The sequence below is a fragment of the Hirundo rustica genome, chromosome 19, assembly GCF_015227805.2.
Source record: "Hirundo rustica isolate bHirRus1 chromosome 19, bHirRus1.pri.v3, whole genome shotgun sequence".
In the NCBI taxonomy this organism is placed as follows: Eukaryota; Metazoa; Chordata; class Aves; order Passeriformes; family Hirundinidae; genus Hirundo; species Hirundo rustica.
This window is the reverse complement of record NC_053468.1, coordinates 3043977-3062991: the sequence shown is the minus strand read 5'-3', so window position 1 is coordinate 3062991 and position 19015 is coordinate 3043977. Positions and strand designations below refer to the sequence as shown.

The 19015-nt window shown below is 56.5% G+C and overlaps 4 protein-coding genes across 5 annotated transcripts in view; 3 read left to right on the top strand and 1 right to left on the bottom strand.

The window, feature by feature from the left end:
• The first annotated feature begins 2 nt into the window (after positions 1 to 2).
• GLOD4 (glyoxalase domain containing 4) lies at positions 3 to 4328 on the top strand. The gene is made up of 9 exons (XM_040082375.2): positions 3 to 126; positions 412 to 461; positions 1082 to 1202; positions 1658 to 1802; positions 2001 to 2137; positions 2436 to 2522; positions 2624 to 2737; positions 2819 to 2905; positions 3221 to 4328. The coding sequence occupies exons 1-9, from the start codon at positions 37 to 39 to the stop codon at positions 3284 to 3286; spliced, it is 897 nt and encodes a 298-aa protein (XP_039938309.1). The 5' UTR covers positions 3 to 36; the 3' UTR covers positions 3287 to 4328.
• A 154-nt stretch (positions 4329 to 4482) lies between these two features.
• GEMIN4 (gem nuclear organelle associated protein 4) lies at positions 4483 to 8276 on the top strand. Its single transcript, XM_040082596.2, has one exon. It carries the CDS (start codon positions 4483 to 4485, stop codon positions 7699 to 7701), a length of 3219 nt encoding a protein of 1072 aa, XP_039938530.1. The 3' UTR covers positions 7702 to 8276.
• TLCD3A (TLC domain containing 3A) lies at positions 8182 to 13810 on the bottom strand. The gene is made up of 5 exons (XM_040082597.1): positions 13610 to 13810; positions 12941 to 13024; positions 10657 to 10870; positions 10458 to 10553; positions 8182 to 10031 (listed from the first exon to the last, which is right to left on the bottom strand). Exons 1-5 carry the CDS (start codon positions 13729 to 13731, stop codon positions 9762 to 9764), a joined length of 786 nt encoding a protein of 261 aa, XP_039938531.1. The 5' UTR covers positions 13732 to 13810; the 3' UTR covers positions 8182 to 9761.
• A 254-nt stretch (positions 13811 to 14064) lies between these two features.
• Positions 14065 to 19015, top strand: part of VPS53 (VPS53 subunit of GARP complex) — a 61080-nt gene continuing 56129 nt past the window's right edge. For both annotated transcript variants that reach the window (XM_040082374.2, XM_040082373.2), the window contains exons 1-4: positions 14065 to 14164; positions 16687 to 16767; positions 17819 to 17868; positions 18651 to 18717. In XM_040082374.2, the coding sequence (XP_039938308.1) occupies positions 14081 to 14164; positions 16687 to 16767; positions 17819 to 17868; positions 18651 to 18717 (282 nt within the window). In that variant the 5' untranslated portion in view covers positions 14065 to 14080. The remainder of the gene's footprint in view (positions 14165 to 16686; positions 16768 to 17818; positions 17869 to 18650; positions 18718 to 19015) is intronic.

Sequence of the window (19015 nt, the reverse complement as noted above, 5' to 3'; positions counted from 1 at the left end):
ACCGCCGCGCCGCCTGACGTCACCGCCGCCGCCGCCATGGCCGCCCGCAGGGCGCTGCACTTCGTCTTCAAAGTGGGAGACCGGGCCCGAACCGCGCGGTTCTACCGGGAGCTGCTGGGCATGAGGGTGAGCGGCGGCTGGGCCGCTCCGGAGGGGCCGAGAGCTGCCCAGAACGGGCAGTGCTGCGGCCTGCGCGGCCCGGGAGCGCGGCCCGGGGGATGGGGATGGGAACGGGAACGGGGATGGGAATGGGAACGGGGATGGGGATGGGAACGGGGATGGGGATGGGAATAGGAATGGGGATGGGTCAGTCCTGCCCGCGCTGAGCCCGTCCCCGCCGGCATCACCGGGCCTGGGGAAGGCGTTCCGGGTTGGAGCGAGGTGATCTTGCGTTGTGTGTTTCTCTCTCAGGTGCTGCGGCACGAGGAGTTCGAGGAGGGCTGCAAGGCCACCTGCAACGGGTGAGTGAGTGAGTGAGTGTCCTGCCTGCCACCACCGCCCGGTACCCGCTCGTAGTTGGGTTGTGTTGGTTTTTTTTTGTTAAATCGCTTCCTTTGCAACCTGCAGCCCCCCATTCTGTGCAGGTGTGGTGCTTATATTGAAAATAAATGCCACTCTGAGCATAAATACCACACCTATAGGCTGATACTTAACTGTATGGGATTATTTCTGAGCTTGCCAGGAGCTACGTTCAGTTCCACTGATGCGTTGTGGCACTATCAAGGTTCTTGAGTTAAAAATCCCTCCTGGTAGCCCCAAAGGCTTTTGTAAAGAAAGGAGGAATAGGAACGCATTTCTTTCTGAAATGGAAGGAGTCTTACAGTTCGGTGCCCTTTCCTACTTGGCAATGAGGAAGTGATTATATAATTGCAGCTAATGAGCAGCCTGTGTTCTTAAAGCATGAGCTGTTAATGAGGTAGAATTGTTTTTATCATATGGCTGTGAATGACAGCCTGGGGTCAAATCTGCCATGATTTCACTCCAGAAGTGCAGTTCCTCCTTGAAACACAAGTACTTGCAGCTCTTGGTGGTTACTTTCAATAGTGATGACATTAAAATATGGATAATATGGATTTTCCAGCCCTTATGATGGAAAATGGAGCAAGACCATGGTGGGCTATGGACCAGAGGACAATCACTTTGTGGCAGAGCTGACTTACAATTACGGCATTGGGGAATATCGCCTGGGCAACGACTTCCTGGTGAGTTCCACTCCGAGCAGCCAAGCCTTCTCATGATAAGCTGATTTGCTTTAATAATTACAAGGTGGTTTGTCACATGGGTTGTACCAGCTGCTTTTTTTTTTTTTTTTTTTTAAATGCTGTTTGGTCCCTTGAACACCTCAGTGTTGCTTTTGTGGTTGTCTCTGAATTGGAAGAGCAGAAACCAGAGCAGGTTTGTGCTCACTTTAAGGTCCGGGAAACATTTCTGGAGCTCTGCCTCTGCTCTGTGTGTAGGACAGCTGGCATTTGCTGCCAGATCCCACGTGGAATGCTGAGCTAGGAAGGATTTGCTGCAGGAAAACACTCTTGCATTTATTATTAATCATTCTTTTGCGATGTAGTGGCTGGCAGCAGACGGAGATCTCGTGTTTCATGTGTGAGAACAGGTGATGTCTCTGCACCCACCCCATGGGTTTCATTGTGTCCCTCTGCAGGGCATCACTCTGGTGTCCAGCCAGGCTGTGAGCAACGCCAAGAAGATGGGGTGGCCCCTCAAAGAAGTCACCTCTGGTGTCTTTGAAACTGAAGCCCCAGGAGGATACAAGTTCTACCTGGAAGACAAGGAGCAGCTCAAGCAAGGTGAAATATTTACCCTTGCTGGTGTCCAGCAGAGATTTACCAGTGGGGTAGAGTCAGAGTGTGTTTATTTTGGTGGCATTTTATAAAGCAGAACCCCATTTTTTATAATTTCTCCCTGTTACCTCTCAGGAATTGAAAACTGTGCGTTTGAACCTGTAAGGTGCTTGTAGCTAACTTGAAATTGTTGCAATCCTCAAGATCCCGTGTGGAAGGTGACCCTGGGTGTCTCAGACCTGCAGAAGTCTGTGAGCTACTGGTCTGGTTTGCTTGGGATGAAAATATACGAGAAGGACGAGGAGAAACAAAGGGCTTTGCTGGGCTACGCTGATAACCAGGTCAGTCCTTGGAAAAATCACCACAAAAACTTCTCATTTCCTGAGACCAGAGTCCAAAAAGGAAAAAAATTCTTAACTAAAGCAGTCGTGCCCTTAATTATGAGCGTTTTAATTGAAGCTGTATACGCTCAGCTGTGGTTTTTTTAACAAAAATCAAAGCTGTGATCTGCTCTGCTGATTCTGGCTTGTTGGGGAACGCGTGGATGGGGGATTTTGGAATCCCCCGCATCCTGGAGAAAAAGCTGCAGCCTGGAGATCAGTGTCCCTGCGAGCCAGGCTGGGTTTTTCCCTGTTCCAGTGCAAGCTGGAGCTGAAGGCTGTTGGAGGAGCAGTGGATCACGGGACAGCGTTTGGACGCATCGCCTTCTCCTGTCCCAAAGAAGAGGTAACAGCCCCACTTCCCTCACCCCTTTCCTTACCTCACAGCTGGGGAAGGCAATTTTTAAGTGTTAACAGAAAAAAAAAAAAAAAAAAATCTGTTTTCAGCTGCCAAACATTGAAGCCCTGATGAAAAAGGAGAACCAGAAAATTCTGACGCCTCTGGTCAGCTTGGACACGCCTGGCAAAGCCACGGTGCAAGTGGTTATTCTGGCTGATCCTGTGAGTAAAACCCGAAACCGTGATTAAACTGGGTTTAAATTTCTCCTTGCCATTGGTTATAACTGAGCTGCTCCCCTCTAGGATGGCCATGAAATCTGCTTTGTGGGAGATGAAGCGTTCAGAGAGCTCTCCAAGGTGGACCCTGGTGGTGACAAGCTGTTGGACGATGTAAGTGGCTGCACGTTCATTTTCCTCCTGGTTGGAGATTACCTGTAACATCCAGTTTTCATTCCAGGATGAGTTTTTTCCTAGAAGCAAGTAAGGAAAATAGATCAGTTTTTAAAGCTTTTTAAAGTTTTTAAAAACGCTCTGCGTGGAGTTTTCCATCCTCGCTCTTGGGACACGGTCGCATTATTTGCTGTGGCAGAGAACATCGGTTTTCAGTGTCAGTTCTCCTTGCTGGTGGCTAAAAAAAAAAAGTAATTTATCCCTCCAGAGAGCTTTCCTCCTGTTCTGACCACGTGCACACTTGTCTTTGTGCAGGCCATGGCTGCAGACAACAGCGACAAGTGGTTTGCTGAGCACAACATGAAGAAGGTTTCAGCTTAGCTGGAGGAATGGACTGGGCTGCTCCTCTGTGCCTTGGAGTTCCTCCAAGAAAATGCCAATCCCGGTTCAAGTGCTGCCTTCCCAATCAGAAGGTGCTGGGATGTCCTGTGCTGGTTTTGGGGGTTGATTTAAGCCGATGTCTGTGGCCTGCTGCTCTCTGCCTCCCAGCAGATCACATCTCCTCCTTCCAAAAAATGGGGCTGTGCAGCAAGGGAGCGGCTGAGCCCTTGGCTTCAAAACCAGGGATCATCAGTCAGGAAAACCTCACATTTCTGTGTTGTCATACTTGAAAGAAAGCTGAGTAGCTACGTTATTTTCTGATTAATTTGCTTTAGCTGTCCTTTATTTGCAGGGTAGAGAGGAGATTCTGAGGTGGCCACTTCCCCTCTCCGGTGGGGTGTGGGGAGCTGGGGCAGGGAGTGCATCCCTTTATTGGGAACAAAGAAATGATCTTTCCAAACCGTGCGAATTCTCCAGTCCTTATTCTCATTCCCGGGTGTTTCCCCATCTTTCAAGGGGAAGCGTTCACTCGGGAAGCCCGTGGGGTGTTTCTCACTGGGATCCTGTTGTTGGTGGGGTGGTTTCCACCCCTTCTCCAGGAGATTTCCACGTTCCAAGCTGTGCTTTGGGGTTTCTAGCTGCACTGTCTGCTGAGGTGCCAAAGGGCAGCTTGAAATAATCTTTGCAATTAGCTTTTGGTGAGGAGCTGCCTTTGGAAATTCCAGGCCAGGGTTTATTCCGTTGGAATGAAGTCACTCTGCTTTTGCTGGTGGAATAAAAGCTGGGAATACGGAGGGTCATTCCTGGCATTGTTTGTGCCAGGTATGCTGCCTGACTTGTCATTTTCTTGATGAAAACCTGAAATTAAATCAGGTTTTCGTCATGAAACTGGGACGAGTTTCATGGAGAAGATCGGGCGGTGTTAGCACTTGCGAGCCGAAACGGGAAAAAATTCCTGGCTGCGGTTTTGTCCGGGCTTTTAAATTCCTTTTTAATGACGGTTTTGAATCCTCTTCGTCAAATTAAACATGTTGATCTCGGAGCACGGCAATCAATCAATTAATTAATGAATTAATAATTATTTCAGCACACCTCCGCGCCGCCAGGGGACGCTGAGCGGGGGTGGGGGGGGTGGCGCGCGGCATGCGGCGTGACGTCAGCGCGCGGGCGGCGTGACGTCATAGCGCGGCGCCGCCATGGAGCCGGCGGAGCGCGGGGCCGCCATGGCGCCCAGCTGCCCCGCGGGGCCGTGGGCCGTGGGCGAGGAGACGGCGATCCTGCACGGCGGCTTCCTGCTGGCCGCCCGCCTGCTGCAGCCGCGGCCGCTGCGGGAGCTGCGCAAAGCCGACTGGCCCCGCGCCGGCGTGCCCATCACCGACGCGCTGCGCGAGATCGGCGAGCGCTGCCCCTCGCCGCTGGGCCTCTGGAAGAAGGAGGCCGTGGCCATCGTCTGGGCCAAGATCCTGCTGCCCGCCCCTCCCGCCGCGGCGCTGGAGTGGGGCTGGAAGGACGACGGGTTCTTCTCGGTGGGCGCGATGATCCCCGATGTCAACCACACCGCCCTCTTCGAGCTGGTGAAGGCGCTGGGCGCGCCCCGGCTCTTGGTGCAGCTGCTGCTGGCGCTGCCTCCGGATGTGTGCCGGGGACAGCTGGAGAGCTTGGTGGAGTACATCTCCAGCGAGACATCCCCGTCGGACGTCAGGCTCTTCTTGGACGTGTGGTGGGAGGTGATGAAACACAGGGAGGGAGAGGAGGATGCGACGGTGTCTGCGTTCAGCGCTCTCATCCATCAGCACGGCGCTGAGCCCTCCCTGGAGGATGGTCTGCAGCCCCCAAAGAGGTTCAAGGGTGACCCTGGCAATGCCCCGGCTGCCCCTGGGCTGCCGACGGTGCTGCTGGAGGGTTTAAAGCGCATCCGAGGCAGCGTCGCCCAGCCCCGCCTGAGGTGCTACGCCCTGGCCAACCTGGCCGAGCTGCTGTGCCAGTCCGCTGGGCTGGGGCCAGGGCACGGCCCCCTGCCCATCGCAGAGCACCTGGCCAGGCTCAGCGCCGTGGTCAGCCTCTGGGGCAGTGACACTGACAGCCAGCACCACCCCTGCGGGCTGGGAGAGAAGGTGAGGGAGGCAGAGAGAAGCGTGAGCCTCCTGTCCCTGACCAAACCCTCTCGTGAGGAACTCTTTGGTGGCTTGGACTTGCTCTGCAGCTTGCTGCAGGACTGGGGAGAGGAGCTGCAGGACACTCTGAGGGCACCGGAGGGGCTCTGCTTCGAGAGCTACCGGCTCCTGGACACTCTGAGCACCCTTGGGAAGGGCCTGGATTTCCTCCTGGAGACTGGGAACCTAGGGGAGGGCGAGACACGGGTGGTGTTAGAGCTGACACAGCTCACCAAGGACTTTCTCAGGGACACCGGTGCTGGCCTGAAGGATCTGGACACCAGCCTCGTGTCTTCAGTTGCCATGGCAATCATTGCACAAAGGCTGGACCGCCATGCAGACACCTGCTCTGTTTTTGCATCTGAAAACACCTGGGCCTTTTCAAAGGCCTGGGTCGAGTGCCTGGTGGAAAACAAAGCTCTGTTCCAGACCCCCGAGCTAGTTTTGAAGCTGCTGGAGACGCTGGTGAACTTTGCCACGTCCCACCATGACAAGGAGGCCCGAGAGCTGCAGACGCAAGTGACCAAAGCCATCGTGGAGTGTTACACTGAGCTTTCATTAAGTGACAAAAATAAAGTGATCTCGGGTGTCCTGGCATCCTGGGGTGGCCCAGGCCTGTCCCAGAACGTGCAGGTTGTCAGGGAGGGCCTCCAGGAGGACCTGAATGTGACTTTCAACCAGATCACAAAGAGCGTGTCTGACGAAGGCCTGAGCAGGGCTGTGGCTGCCATGGCCAGGCTGACGCTGCTGTCCCCCGAGGCCACAGTGAAGCAGCTTTGTCATCTTGCTGTGGTCAACCTCGGAGCACACCAGTTCCTTGCCCAAATCCTCTGCTCCTTCCCAGCACTGAACTTCCTGGAGAGCCAGGAGGATGCAGGCAGGCCACGCAGCCTGGTGCTGAGATGTCTGGAGGAGGCAGCGTGGGGGAAGCTTTCCACGGCGAGGGAAGAGGAGCAGTTCCTTCAGTTCCTGGCCTTTCTCATGCAGCCAGGCTCGGCCACGCCGCTTGTGTCACCTGCAGAAGTGACCAAAGCCTTTGTCCTTCCCTATTTGAAGTCAGACTCCCCTGAGATTGAGCTGAGCCTGCAGATCCTCAGTAAGGTTTTGGGAATACCGTCCTCCTCAGAAGAGCACTGGATCAAGTCCTGCCACCCGTTCCCACTTCTCCTCAGCCTCTGCAAGCTTCTGGATGGCTACACCAAGTACTGGCACCAGCCTAAGGAGCAGCTCTTCCCTCCCCTGGAGACCAAAGACCTGATTCTGGACATCCTCTGCCGGCTGTGCGAGCTGGTGGGCCCAGAGACCGTCCCCTCCTCGGAGCTGTGGGTGCAGTCGCTGGCCTGGCTCCACAGGAAGGTGGCATCACTGGACTGGACCGTGGGGCTCCATCTGAAGAAGCTTTATGGGGACCACTTCAAGAACGAGGTCCCAGCCACGCTGTTTGAGGTCTGCAGGCTCCCTGAGGACCAGTGGACATCCCAGTCCCGGCCAGCCTACGGGCCGGGCAGCGGGCTGCTGGCGTGGATGGAGTGCTGCTGCGTGTCCCCGGCGCTCAGGGACACCATGCTGGCCCTGCTCGCCGTCAACGTGGACGACCCCGAAGAGGTGAATCTCTTCAGCAAAGGCTTCCTGGTGGCCCTCATCCAGGTGCTGCCTTGGTGCAGCCAGGGCGAGTGGAAGCGTCTGGCGCCCGTGGTGGAGCAGCTGCTGCAGAGGCAGGTGCTGCACGTGCCCTACACGCTGGAGTACGTGCAGCACATGCCCCTGCTCAACCTCCGCCCCTTCGCCTGCCACCTCCAGCTCTCCGTGCTCTTCCTGCGGGGCTTCCAGCTCCTCTGCGGCTCCAGCTGCTCCGCCTGGCTGCCGCCGGAGGCCTGGCTGCACGTGGTGCAGCTCTACTGCGCCAGCCTCACCGACCTGCTGGCCTCCGTCAGAGCCGCGGCGGCGGCCTCGCCGCAGCCCTGCGCGCAGGAGCTGTCCTTCGTCTGCATCCAGCTCTTCTGCCACCTGCTGCACGTGGCTGCGATGCTGCCGGCCGGGGAGCCGCTGCAGTGCTGCGGGGAGCCGCTGCTGGTGCTGGCCCTGGAGGTGCTGTCGCAGTACGAGGGGTCCAGCCGGGCTGACGCGTCCCCCTGCGCCGCGCTGCGCAGAGCCAACGAGGGGCACTTCCTGCAGTCCGTCACGGACAACGTGGGGCACGAGGAGCTGCGCAGCACCCTCCTGCAGAAGCTCAGCAAGCTGGGAGCACGCTCAGAGCGCTGAGCTGGGCGTTGTAAGATTTGTAATAAACCCTTGGGTTTTTTTCTCTTTTGAGTTTATTCCCTCCCCTGCTGTTTCCTTCCACTGAGCAGTGGAATTAGCCCTATAAAGATGGGTAGGAGCAGCCAATTTGGTTTTCTGTTGGCTCTTCCTGAGCCAAGCTGCCAGTTTTGTGGCTGCAGCCTTTCCTGCTGGCTCTCTGGATTTACACAGCAGCCTCCAGCATCGAGGAAATCGCTTCCCTCTGGCTGCTTTGCCACCATCCTTCTCCTCCTAGTCCCAGGAGAATCGCTGGTTTTGCCACGTGCTGCCGGAGGCTGCAAGGCAAGTTGGAGGCTGGGAAGCGAGTTGGGTGAGTTTAGGACAGGCAGGAGCCTTTGGAAATCCGCGTGTGCTGCTCCTGCCCGGAGGTGGGGGCGCAGCAGTAAGCCCACATGTAACACCCCCACCCAGCAATGAACAGCACGTGGAAGAGCCAGCCAGTGGTGTGACTCAGAGAGGAAATCTTTATTGGTCTCCTGATAGTAAATAGGGCAGTGTTAGTGCAAACTGAGGTGCCTCATTGGCTGGGGTTTTTTTTGTCCTTACATAAGGCACGCTATTCGCCATGAAAACAGTGAGATAGAACATCTGTAAGGAGTTGCAAGCGGTTTGTAACATCAGCTGGTCTCGGTGGTTACTGTGACTGTGGAGTCGCTGCAACAACAACCCCAGGTCAGACGAGGCCCTTTTTGTTTTTTTACACTCTATCCAGAACAGCAGCCGTGGTTGGGATGGGATCCAACACCCAAAAGATCCAGGTTTCCCGGAGCTTGGCTGCTGGTTTCAGACAGAATGAAAGGCACAGAGTGGTCACAGGTCTCTGGGCATGGGGGCTGTGCCAGGGCTGTGCCAGGGCAGTTCCTGCCCCGGAGCAGGCACGGGAGGCTGCAGGAGGGGGTGGCTGCCCTGCCTGGTGCTGGCTGCAGGGAATGAACTCAGCTGTGGTCTGATTGCACACACCCGCAGAGCTCCCGAGCCCTGTGGTGCAGGGTGAGCTGGGGAGCCTGTACCCATTCTGCTGGGACTAAAAGAGGAAATGGGCCGGACTGGTGAAGGACCGGGTCAGCATCCTGCTCTGGGGTCGCTGGTTCCTGCTGTGCAGCCCCAGTTCTGTCCCTGGCAGCCTCACGGGGGCTGGCATGGGGCTGCAGGGATCAACTGTACAGGTGTTTCCAGGGCGTGGTGGTGCCAGCTGGAGGGCAGAGCAGAGCAGGGCGTGCCAGGTGGTTTTAAATACCTGCTGAAGGGATGCAGGCCAGATAAAAGCAGCTGTGGTTAGGAGAGGGGAAAATTGCACCCCCTGCCAAGGAAGGGCTCTGCACGGTGCCCTGCGTGTTGGTGAGACAAGGACGGGGCAGGTTCCTGTCCCCATCCTGCCCTGAGACAGCGGAACTGTTCCCCTGTTGTGCCATGAGCTTCTGCCCTCCAGCCCTGCTGGGAGCACAGGAATGTCCCAGGACCGTCAGACAGTTGTAGTGAAAGGCACCGTCGGGTGAAGTGGAGCTTGAGCCCAGCAGCAGGAGGTGAGGTGCACGTGGGAGGTCAGAGGCCGAACAGGGCTGTAGTGTAGAGCTGAAGTCGGTAAAGGTCGGGAACGGCTCTGCAGAGCTGCGCTGCAGCTCCAGGCCAGGCTGGGGCTGCGGCAGGTCCGGCACAGGCTCCCCATCGCCGCTGCCGGGGCCGGCCCGCTCCGGCATCCCCGCGCCGGCCGCGGGCTCCTCCACGCCGGTGTCCGGTGTCACCCTGGGGAGACGCGCCGGGGGGAGCGGCTGGAACAAACCCCTCTCGTGTAACCCTCGGAGCCGAATCCCAGAAGGAACGTCGTGCTTCCAGGCCGGCTCCCACCCCGGCGGGAGGACGCGAAGCCCTGGAGCGGCGCGGGAGGAAACCTTTCCTAAGCCAGGCTGGTGCTGCCTGGCACGGCGCTGCGGGCGGGAGGCTGCTTCCAGCTCCGGCAGCCCCGCTGCTCCCCGAGGGAAGGGCCGGGGGCTACCCCTGTGCCAGCTCCGTTCTCAGCTCCCTTATCTGCTCCGGTGGGCGGGAGAGCCGCCGTAGAGCCGGGCGGCCTTGCGGCAGATGAGCCGGAACCAGTAGAGCTGGGGGGCGATGAGGGAGGCGTTGGCGATGTTGCAGTGCAGGGGGATGCGGAACGGCACCAGGTACGCCGGGATCCCCACCTGGCGGCCGTAGGCCGCGTACATGAAGGGGAAGAGGAGGATGCGGCACAGGAAGAAGGTCACCAGGATGAGGATCCCGTTCACTTTGTGCAGGAGCGTGTCCTGCATTTTGAGCTGCCGGGAGGAAGGAGGTGAATGTGGGGTGAGCAGCACCCCAGCGCTCCGGGGCAGTGGCGGTGCTGGGAGCAATGAGGTGAGCATCCAGGAGGGCCGGAGGAACAGGAGGAGGAGGGTGGGGGGAGGGATGGAGGAGGGCAGGGGGTGGGAATGAACGTGGAGCAGGGGAGGAACAGGCAGGAGAGGGCAGCACCAACCAGCCCACGGCACAGCCCCCGGTTCTGGGATGCCACTGGGGTGAAGGGATGTGACACTGGGAGGAAGGCAGCACTGGTGGGGAGATTTGTGCTACAGCTGTGGGGCTGCCTGCCTCTGAGACACCCCCCAGCTCAGCCACTGCCTGGAGAGGGGCTGATGGAGCCAGGGAAAAGGGACAAACTGCTGTGGGCTTCCCAGCCCCAAGCCCCGTCCCTCCTCACCTACCTGCATGAGGATTTTGCCCAGTGATACAAAAGGCGTGCTCAGCTCTGCTATGAAGATGCAGCCCACGAAGAAGTCCCCCAGCTCTCCCCTGAAGTGCTGTAAAGAAAGCCAGCACTGAGCACGGGGCCCTGCAGGGAGGTGGCCGGGAGCCAACACCCAGCGTGTCCAGGGGGTCCTGGACTCCTGCAGCAGCCCTCACCTGGGTGATGGGGGTGAGCACGATGAGGATGAAGAGGTGGTGGGTCACCATCAGCCGCTCCTGCAGGAGGAAGCTCCACACGCTGGCCAGCGAGTGCTTCTTCTCCAGGATGCCCTTCTCCTGGCTCTTGTGCCAGTGGCAGAGGTACATGACGTAGATGTCATAGGTCATGTAGGGGACCAGGACCCAGATGTACTCCACGGCCAGCCAGTGCCTGCGGAGGAGCAGCACACACAGAGGCATCGAAACGGCTCTGAGCATCTCGCCGTGCTCTGGGAGGTGGGAGAGCCTTCAGGACTGAAATGGCAGCATTTCGATGGATTTTGAAGCTGGGAGGGGGAGAATTTGAGCTCTGTTTGGCTCAGCAGGTGCAGGCTGACCCAGAGAAAAGGTGCCTGGTACGTGTGGAGGACGGATCTCCGTGCTGACCCTGCTCTTGCTGGGCTGTGCCAGGCACCGAGCTCAGCCTGGCCAAGCACAAACACGGCACTAAGGAAGGATCCTGATTAGCCCCACAGCCAGGTGTTTGCTGCAAGGGCCAGGGGCACAGCGTTTTGGGGGGATCCAGCAGCAAGCTGATGCCTCTGCACAGGTGATCTCCTCTCCTAAGCCCTGAGTCCCCCAGAGCTGGTGCTTGGTGGTGGAAACCCCTAATCCTGGGTCTCTCCTGCCTGTCACGCTGCATCAGCTGGCTGCCTAACCCAGGGAATGTTTGGGAGGCACATGGAGAACTCAAGAGTTAACCAGGAATGGCTGGCCTGGAGTTTGGAGAGTGAGGCACAAAATATCCAACATAGGCAATAAACCCCCATGAGGCGTTTGTCAGTTGGGAAATAATTGCAGGCAGCTGCCTGTTCCCAAAGCATGTTGGAATCCTGGTTGCACAATCTGGGCAGCAGCAAGCCCTGCTCTGCAGGGACACCAGCCTCCTTAAAAAGTCCTGCGTGAAATCACACTGATAAAAAAAAAAAAAAATAAGAAGGGCAAAACCACCCTACGCTGTTGCTCGGAGAAATGTAGCTTGGGGCTCAAATCTCTTCTTGCTCTCCTGCCATCCCAAGAAAAAATTTGTTGCCGGAGTTCCTGCTCCAGATGGAAAGATGGAAGTGGTGTGAAGCACGGGTGGCGAGTGATTGTGTTTGCAAAACTCGCCCGGGGCTTTGGAGGGCAATTACAGCGCCGGCAATGTAATGATTGTCTGCCTCTGTAAATAAATTGGCAAATTTTACTGCAACCTCTGTGATGCTTCCTGGCTCGCTGTCTTGCTGTCACTCTCCGAGGCCTTCCCCGCTGAGCACTGGGCTCGATTTCCTCCAGATTCAAAGTAAATCTAGGTCTCTGCCCACAAAGTGTTTGCACAGAGCCCTTGGCCTTGAGTACACCCAGGCAAGCAGACAGCTCCGGGGGAAGGAGGGCTGCTGGCAGCACCTCCCGTCTGTGTGGCTTTGGGATTCAGCATCTGCCTTATCGGTACAGCAGAAATTTTATTTCAGAGCAAAAAGGTAATTCACAGACTGCCTGCGTTGAGCAGGTCTGAGCAGTCTGGATGGATAGCTCGGGTAATTCGTATCTGTGTAATAAGGACAAGGCTGCTATGACCAAGGTGGAAGCCATTCCTAAAAATCACCCTAAAATCGGTGTGTGATGGTCGAATTCCAGCTCGGCGTAATTATAATGTTATATATTATAAGAATAATTATATTCTTCCCTCCTGCAATCTTCTCTGCTAGTCGGGATAATAGCTCTGTTTTTAACTCTTCTGACCCAGATTACGATATCACTCCTCCCAGGAGCCACTTCTGGGCAGTTTATCTCGGAGCACTGCGGGCAAGGCAGCAGGATTTTTCTTCAGAGTAAACTCCATTCCAACTTTACCATCTCTGGACTCTTTCAGAATAGTTTTGCCATGCCTCGCTGCACCTCTGAAATCAGTCCTCACCGGGTCTGCTTGACTGTGTAGCAATTTCAGCTTCCAGCAAGGAGACTCCCTACCCCTTCAGAGCGGACAATGTATTTTCCTCTCATATACAGCCCATCCTTTGGAGGAGACTGTGCTGGCAGAGCACCCCCGGGCCTGAGCGAGCTGCTGCTGCTCACGGGGTGTACAGCCAGCACGCTGCCCAACCCTTCCAGCCCAACCGGGGGAAAGAGGAACACGAAACCAATTCTCCTCTCCCCTTTGTACATGCAAGCCTTTGGCAGAAAACCCTCCAGCCCCGAGCTGGCTGAGCACATCCTTGGCACGCTCCCAGGGGACAGCGGGACCGGGTGGGCTCTGGGTTACCTGTCATACACCACGTTCTTGCAGCTGAGGACAACCGTGATCCCCGACACCGTGGCCATCGTGGCTTGGACCGTTGACACCAGCCTGAAACGGAGAGAGAGCAAAGGGGTCACCCCGAACGTGACCCCACAAGGAGCGAGGCACAGGGACAGCCGGTGGCACTTCACACCCACTCCGTGCACGCCACAGCGAGGGGTGGCTGTGCCAGGCGCTGCCTCCCGGGGGAATCTCGCCAGGTCCCGTCCCTTCCACCCCCGTGGGTCGCTGGTAACGCTGCCGGTTCCCCGTGGGCAGAGGAAGAGCTGCACCGGAGCATCCCCGCCCCGACAACGGTACCGCCGTGCGGGGCTCCCGCCGGGCAGGGCCTGGCTGAGATGCCCGTGCTCAGGGGGATGTCCGTGTTCGGGGGGATGCTCTCACTCGGGGGGATGCTCTCTCTCGGGGGGATGCCCACGCTCGGAGTCCTTGCACCCCTCGCGGGATCTGGGCTCGGGACAGCCAAGGATCGTCCCCCGGAGCGTCTCGGCAGCCCCGAGTCCAGGCTGACGGCCGGCGGGACTCGGCGCTCTTGGCCCGCCCGCATCGCTCCCGCTCCCGCTCCCGGTGCCCATCCCGGTCCCGGCGGGTCCCGCCGCCGTGCGCGTCACCTCCCGCCGCTCCCGCCCGTACCTGCCGCTGAGGAGGATGCGGTCCTTGAGGCTCCATCCCGGGGCGGCCCAGCGCAGCAACCGGATGCAGAGGATGAAGAGCCCCGGGAAGAAGGCGGAGGCGAGGGCCAGCGTCCGCCACATGGGGACGAGCGCGCTATCTCCCGCGGCCGCTTGTCAACAGCCGGCCGGGCGGCGGGAGAGCCCGGCTCGGCTCGGCTCGGCTCGGCTCGGCTCGGCTCGGCCCGGCTCAGCTGGGCTCTGCTGGGCTCGGCTCGGTCCGGACCAGCCCCGCCGCTCCCGCCGGGACGCGCCCCGCTCCGCCGGGCGGAGGCCCCGCCCCGCCCCGCTCCAGCCCCGCCCACACGGCGGGACCCGCCCATCCAGGCCCCGCCCCGTGAGTCAACCCCGCCCCCGCCGCGCCCCGCCCCTCACGCCCGCCCCGCCCCTCACGCCCGCCCCGCCCCGCGCTGCCGGCGGAAGCGGCGCCGCCATGGAGGAGGACGAGCCGGAGCTGGAGGCCGGGCTGGAGGCGGCGCTGGAGCTGGCGCCCGCCGTGCAGGCCGCCATCGAGCAGGTGCGCCGGGCGGGTCGCCCCGCTCAGGGGACAGGTGCGAGCGCGGCCCGGGGCCGCTCGGTGAGGGCCCGCGGCCGGCTCTGAGCCCCTCCCCGCCGGCCCCGGGCCTTCCGCTGCCGGGCCCGGGCAGAGCCGGGGCAGAGCCCCGTCAGCCCCGGGTGGGCTCGAAGCGGCCGGGCCCGCGTTGGGGGCTGAGCGTGGCTCGTGGTGTCCCCGTCCCTGTCAGCCGTGCGGTGCTGGCGGTGCTGCGGCGTCTCTGTCGCTAATTGCAGAGGTGTTAGGTGGTGTGGAGAGAACCCCAGTGCAGCCCAGTGCCTGGGGCTCGGCCGAAATAAGGATAGTGGAAATGTCTTGGTTTGGCTTGTGCTGAACACACGTGGGGTTTTTTCCCCCAGAGGGTGCTGGGCACTGCCCAGGCTCCCCAGGGAATGGGCACGGCCCCAGAGCTCCGGAGGCCTTTGGACACCGCTCCGAGGATGCCCAGGGTGGGATTGTTGGGATATCCAGGCAGGGACAGGAACTAGACTTGATACTTTTGGAGCCCCCACAACTCAGGGTGTTCTATGACCCTGTGTTCCAGTGTTCCCTGAAACCCTTCATGGCACTTGGAGCCCATCAGAATCCCGGGAGAACCCAGGGTAAAACTGCAGCTCTTGCCCTCTGTGATTGAGCCTGCACTGCCTGCAGCCGGCCCTTCCATCTGAGGGCTCTTCCCTCTCGCATAAGTCTGGGCAGCAGCAGTGTCTGCCTCACAAAGTGTCACTCAGATAAGTTTTTGCACCTTCTTGAGTGTTGAGGCCTGTGGGTCACTTTTGGTGGGGAGTGGTAAATTAAATGGCAGCTTCTAGAGCTTGTCTGGGGGAAGAATCGTCTGCACTTGCAGACATGAGTTTTTGAGCAGTGGAGCATCCACCACATGCCTGGCCGAATTATTTTAACAAACAGTAAAGCTGTAGGAAAATATTCACATCCCAAGCACTGGGAGTTGTTGAGGATCACACCAACCTGCTGCTCTCCAACTTCCTCTCTGGCGCTTCTCAGCCCAATAATCCTGTTGTTCCTGTCGGTGTTCCTTAACCAGTTTTGGGCAAAACCTGCCCATTCCTGGTTCGATGAGCAGAGCAGGCTCAGCTGCCCTGCCGGAAGCAGGGTGGGGAGCACAGGCAGAACTGGTGCCCCACCAAACCCATTTCTGATTAATAGGTTGTGACAAACTCCTGGGAGTGACAGCTCCTGCAGCTGCTCCAGCTGCCTGCAGCGCTGATCCCTATCTGCAGTTTGAGTGCAGTTCCTGAGCAGCCTTTATCTCCCATCTCACCTCTTGTTTCATCTGCTCTTAATACTTGTGGAGATTTGGGGGTTGTGGAGATTGATTGAGCGTGAGTTGAAAGCAGGACAGGCTGGGTGTGATACTGCAGTTGTGCTCTTACATGGGGTGATGTCAGAGCATTTTCCTCACTCACCGTGGCCTCAAGTGTGTTTAACTGCTGCCTGCTTCTCCTCGGCCACAGGAGTGACTGGGAAAGCTTCTCATGAGGGCTGGTTCAGGCAGAATTTGCTTTTATCTCCCAGGATCACCGATTTTGCAGTGCAGAATGTGTAAAACAGCATCAATGCTCCGTGTGCCCAGGTGTGAGGCTCTCAGGGAGCTGGGAGAGGCTGTGGGGTCAGCTTTGCTTTTGCCAGGGGGGCTGTTGGCCATGGAGTGCGGAGCTGATGGCTCTGTAAATATGGGACAGATATCAGAATCGTGGAATGCTTTGGGTTGGAAGGGACCTTAAAGACCATCTCATTCCTTCCACCATCCCAGGCTGCTCCAAACCTCATCCAGACTGACCTAGAACCCTTCCAGTGATGGGACATCCACAGCCTCAGTGTGCTAGCAGAGAAGGGAGAGCGCCACACTTGAGTCTGTGGGGACAAAAAGCAGAGCCTGGCAGCTGTGTTTGTGTTGTTTGAACTTCTGAGGAGAGATGAGATCTGCTTGCACCACAGCCGCTCTTTCCCCCTTCCCAAATCATTCAGCAGGTTGTGTTTCTCGCCCTCTTCTGCGAAAAGTGGCAAACCCAAGTCTCCAGAGAACTTGTACAACCACTCCTTAATTCACCACGTTTCCTGTTACACGGCTGTGGAAAGCAAACCCTCTGTCTGTCACCACGAGGGCAGGCAAAGCTCTTGCCAGGAGCAGGGCAGAGCCTCAGTTTGTTCCCAGACAGCAACAAAAGCATCAGGATGGTTTGGGGCTCACGTGTCTTGGGAATTCCGGGATGGATTGTGCCAGGGCTGTGTGTGGAATCACGAGTGTGAATTGTCTGTGTTTATCCAGGCTGGTATCCACAGGAATTTTGGGAGGTCAGAGCCCTGCAGAGCACGTGGCTGCTCTGCTCCTGGCCACTTGTTAGACAAATGCTGTGAAACACAACTGGAAGCGAGTGCTGGAGGAATTAAAAGTAGTAGAAACTGTGAAGTTGCAGAAATTACTGATGATGGTTGATTGTGCTTGTTTTCCTCCCTCTTTCCAGGTATTTCCCAGTCAAGATCCACTGGACAGAGCAGATTTCAATGCTGTGGAGTATATTAATGCTCTCTTTCCCACTGAGCAAGTAAGTAATGCTCAAAATACTCTCAGACTTTACTTTCACCCTTTTTACTATCAGATTTTACTTCCACCCTTTACTATCAAGGTAGCCTGATAGCAAATGACCAAAGCAGTGTTTAAACCTGTACCCAAACATTTAATTTTAAACCCTAGCACAGGAAATAAAGCTGTAACAATAATCACTTCTTAAATTTGCAGCTCACGGGGCTTGCTGTCATTCTGTGGTCTCTTTCCACCCAGAGTGCTTGCTGCTGTTAAAGTCCTGCTTTGATCTGTGGAAATGAATTTGTTCTCTGTGTAGATGGAGTAAGTTTCACGGCTTGCCATATATCAATCATTGGCGAGTTCCTGGGGTTTTCAGCCAAACCAGGCAGGTGTTGCCTGTACAGTGTCACAGCAGAGCTTGAACCCAATTGTTTCTTTTGAGATTTAAAGAATGAGATTGCTGTGGGCCCACGTCCGTGCTTTGTGTTCCCAACCTCAACCCCGGGGGGAGTTTTGGATTAACCTCTTGCAAAACAGAGGTGTTTTCTGCAGGTGAAGTTTGCGTTGTGAGGCTGCTCCAAGCTTTGCCACCTCTGAGATCCTCTGCAGCACCCGTGGTTTTGGCTTGCAGCATTTTCTGGTGGTGTGGCTTGGCTTTTTTCCCTTTGCCAGCGGCGAGGAGCTGTTTCCCCAGCAGTGCCTTCGCTGCATCTCCTTCCAGGCCGGTTCCTGGGTGTCTGGGCTCTGCAGGGGGGTCTCAGCCCAAAGCAAAGGCTCTGTCCCCATCCCCGCTGCCCACTGGAGGTCACTGTCACACAGTTCCTGACAAAGGACAAGGCAGAGCGCAGGGATGGGGGAGGCCCTGAGCTTTTTCTGCTCTTTGTGATGTGACAGAGAAGCAGCTGAGTTGTTGTCTCAGTTCCTCCACCTGTAAAACAAAGTTATTGCTCTCCTCTTCCACTGTGAGACCCCTGTGTGATGGAGTGTTTGGGATCACAGCTGACATTTTCCTCTGTAAAACGTTCATTTCACTTCTCTCTGATTATTTTTTTTTTTTTTTAATGTTCCAGTCTTTGGCAAACATCGATGAAGTCGTGAACAAGATCAGGTTGAAAATAAGGTAAATTTTTCTCCATTTCATTACATCCCAGGTGATCTGGTCTGATTGTCACCAAGGCTTCATAAAAGCAGCCTTTGTGCTACAGCTGACAGGATTTAGTTTGTTTAAAAGGCATGGATAGGACCACCCTCAAGTCAAATAGTGGCGCAGAAACAATTATAAATTTTTATATTTCACTTCTATCAAGTGCCCTTCAGGCTGTTTAAGCTGATGGGTTGCAAAGTGCAGCTTTGAAAAACAGCTGAGAATCAAAAAGTACCAAATTTTAGTACAGTTTGAAGGCTGAGTGAGCAAACTACCCAAAAGACTCAGTTGCCAAGAATTCATTGGTTTTGGGGTCAGAATATCAACTGTAAAAACTCTTCACTCTGTATTTTTGAATTGTCATTATTGGTCCTAACAGTACAAAATAAACACAAGTGTGCACGAAATACTTAAATTTTCTGTGCTGGCTGGTATTGCCAACACGAAATGATTGAGACAGCACTTTCGTATGTGGGAAGTTGAAATGCCAACAGAAAAGGGACAGCTGACAATATTGCTTAAGGGGACAGGAATGCAAGAAACCCTGGTTAAATTAGGAAATGGATTTTTATTTCTGCAACAGGACTTTTCAATTGTGCAAGGTAGTGCCATTGGACAGAGAAGGAGGGGGGAATAATGAGTTTAGCATTGGCAACATCAGCTTTTTTTTTTATTATTTTGAATTGGTTCTGTAGCTGTCAGTTGTTTGGGTCTGGGTCACAGAGACTGGGTTTGACACTCTGGGGGTTTTCCTGCAGGAGGCTGGATGACAACATTCGAACTGTGGTGAGGGGACAGACCAACGTGGGACAGGATGGCAGGCAGGTATGTGCAGCCAGGGGTGCCAGGGGTTCCCAGCTTGGGGTGTCACTCCTAGGAATGGCAAAACCCCGCCGCCGTTGTCACTGAGATGTTTCTGTGCCTCTTGCACCCGTGAGCTGCTCACTCAGCAGCTGCTCTGACCTGCCTCACCCTCTGAAGGGAAGTGAGTGAGGAATAGATTTAAAAATCAAGAGCAGGAGGCCCGTGTGCCGTTCTGGAGGCGGTGGTAAAACGAGCAGCACTGAACAGGTACAAGTACATTCGATCCTGGGTAGGAGGGATCAGTACAAGGCTGTTTGTC

Bases quoted from the DNA above. Each gene is read 5' to 3' on its own strand.
- GLOD4 (XM_040082375.2), top strand. From the start codon at position 37: ATGGCCGCCCGCAGGGCGCTGCACTTCGTCTTCAAAGTGGGAGACCGG. The intron at 2,523-2,623 runs GTAACAGCCCCA...ATCTGTTTTCAG, and splicing joins TCTCCTGTCCCAAAGAAGAG to CTGCCAAACATTGAAGCCCT. The intron at 2,906-3,220 runs GTAAGTGGCTGC...GTCTTTGTGCAG, and splicing joins GTGACAAGCTGTTGGACGAT to GCCATGGCTGCAGACAACAG.
- GEMIN4 (XM_040082596.2), top strand. From the start codon at position 4,483: ATGGAGCCGGCGGAGCGCGGGGCCGCCATGGCGCCCAGCTGCCCCGCG.
- TLCD3A (XM_040082597.1), bottom strand. From the start codon at position 13,731: ATGTGGCGGACGCTGGCCCTCGCCTCCGCCTTCTTCCCGGGGCTCTTC. The intron at 13,025-13,609 runs GTACGGGCGGGA...TCTCCGTTTCAG, and splicing joins CGCATCCTCCTCAGCGGCAG to GCTGGTGTCAACGGTCCAAG. The intron at 10,871-12,940 runs GTAACCCAGAGC...GCTCCTCCGCAG, and splicing joins AAGAACGTGGTGTATGACAG to GCACTGGCTGGCCGTGGAGT.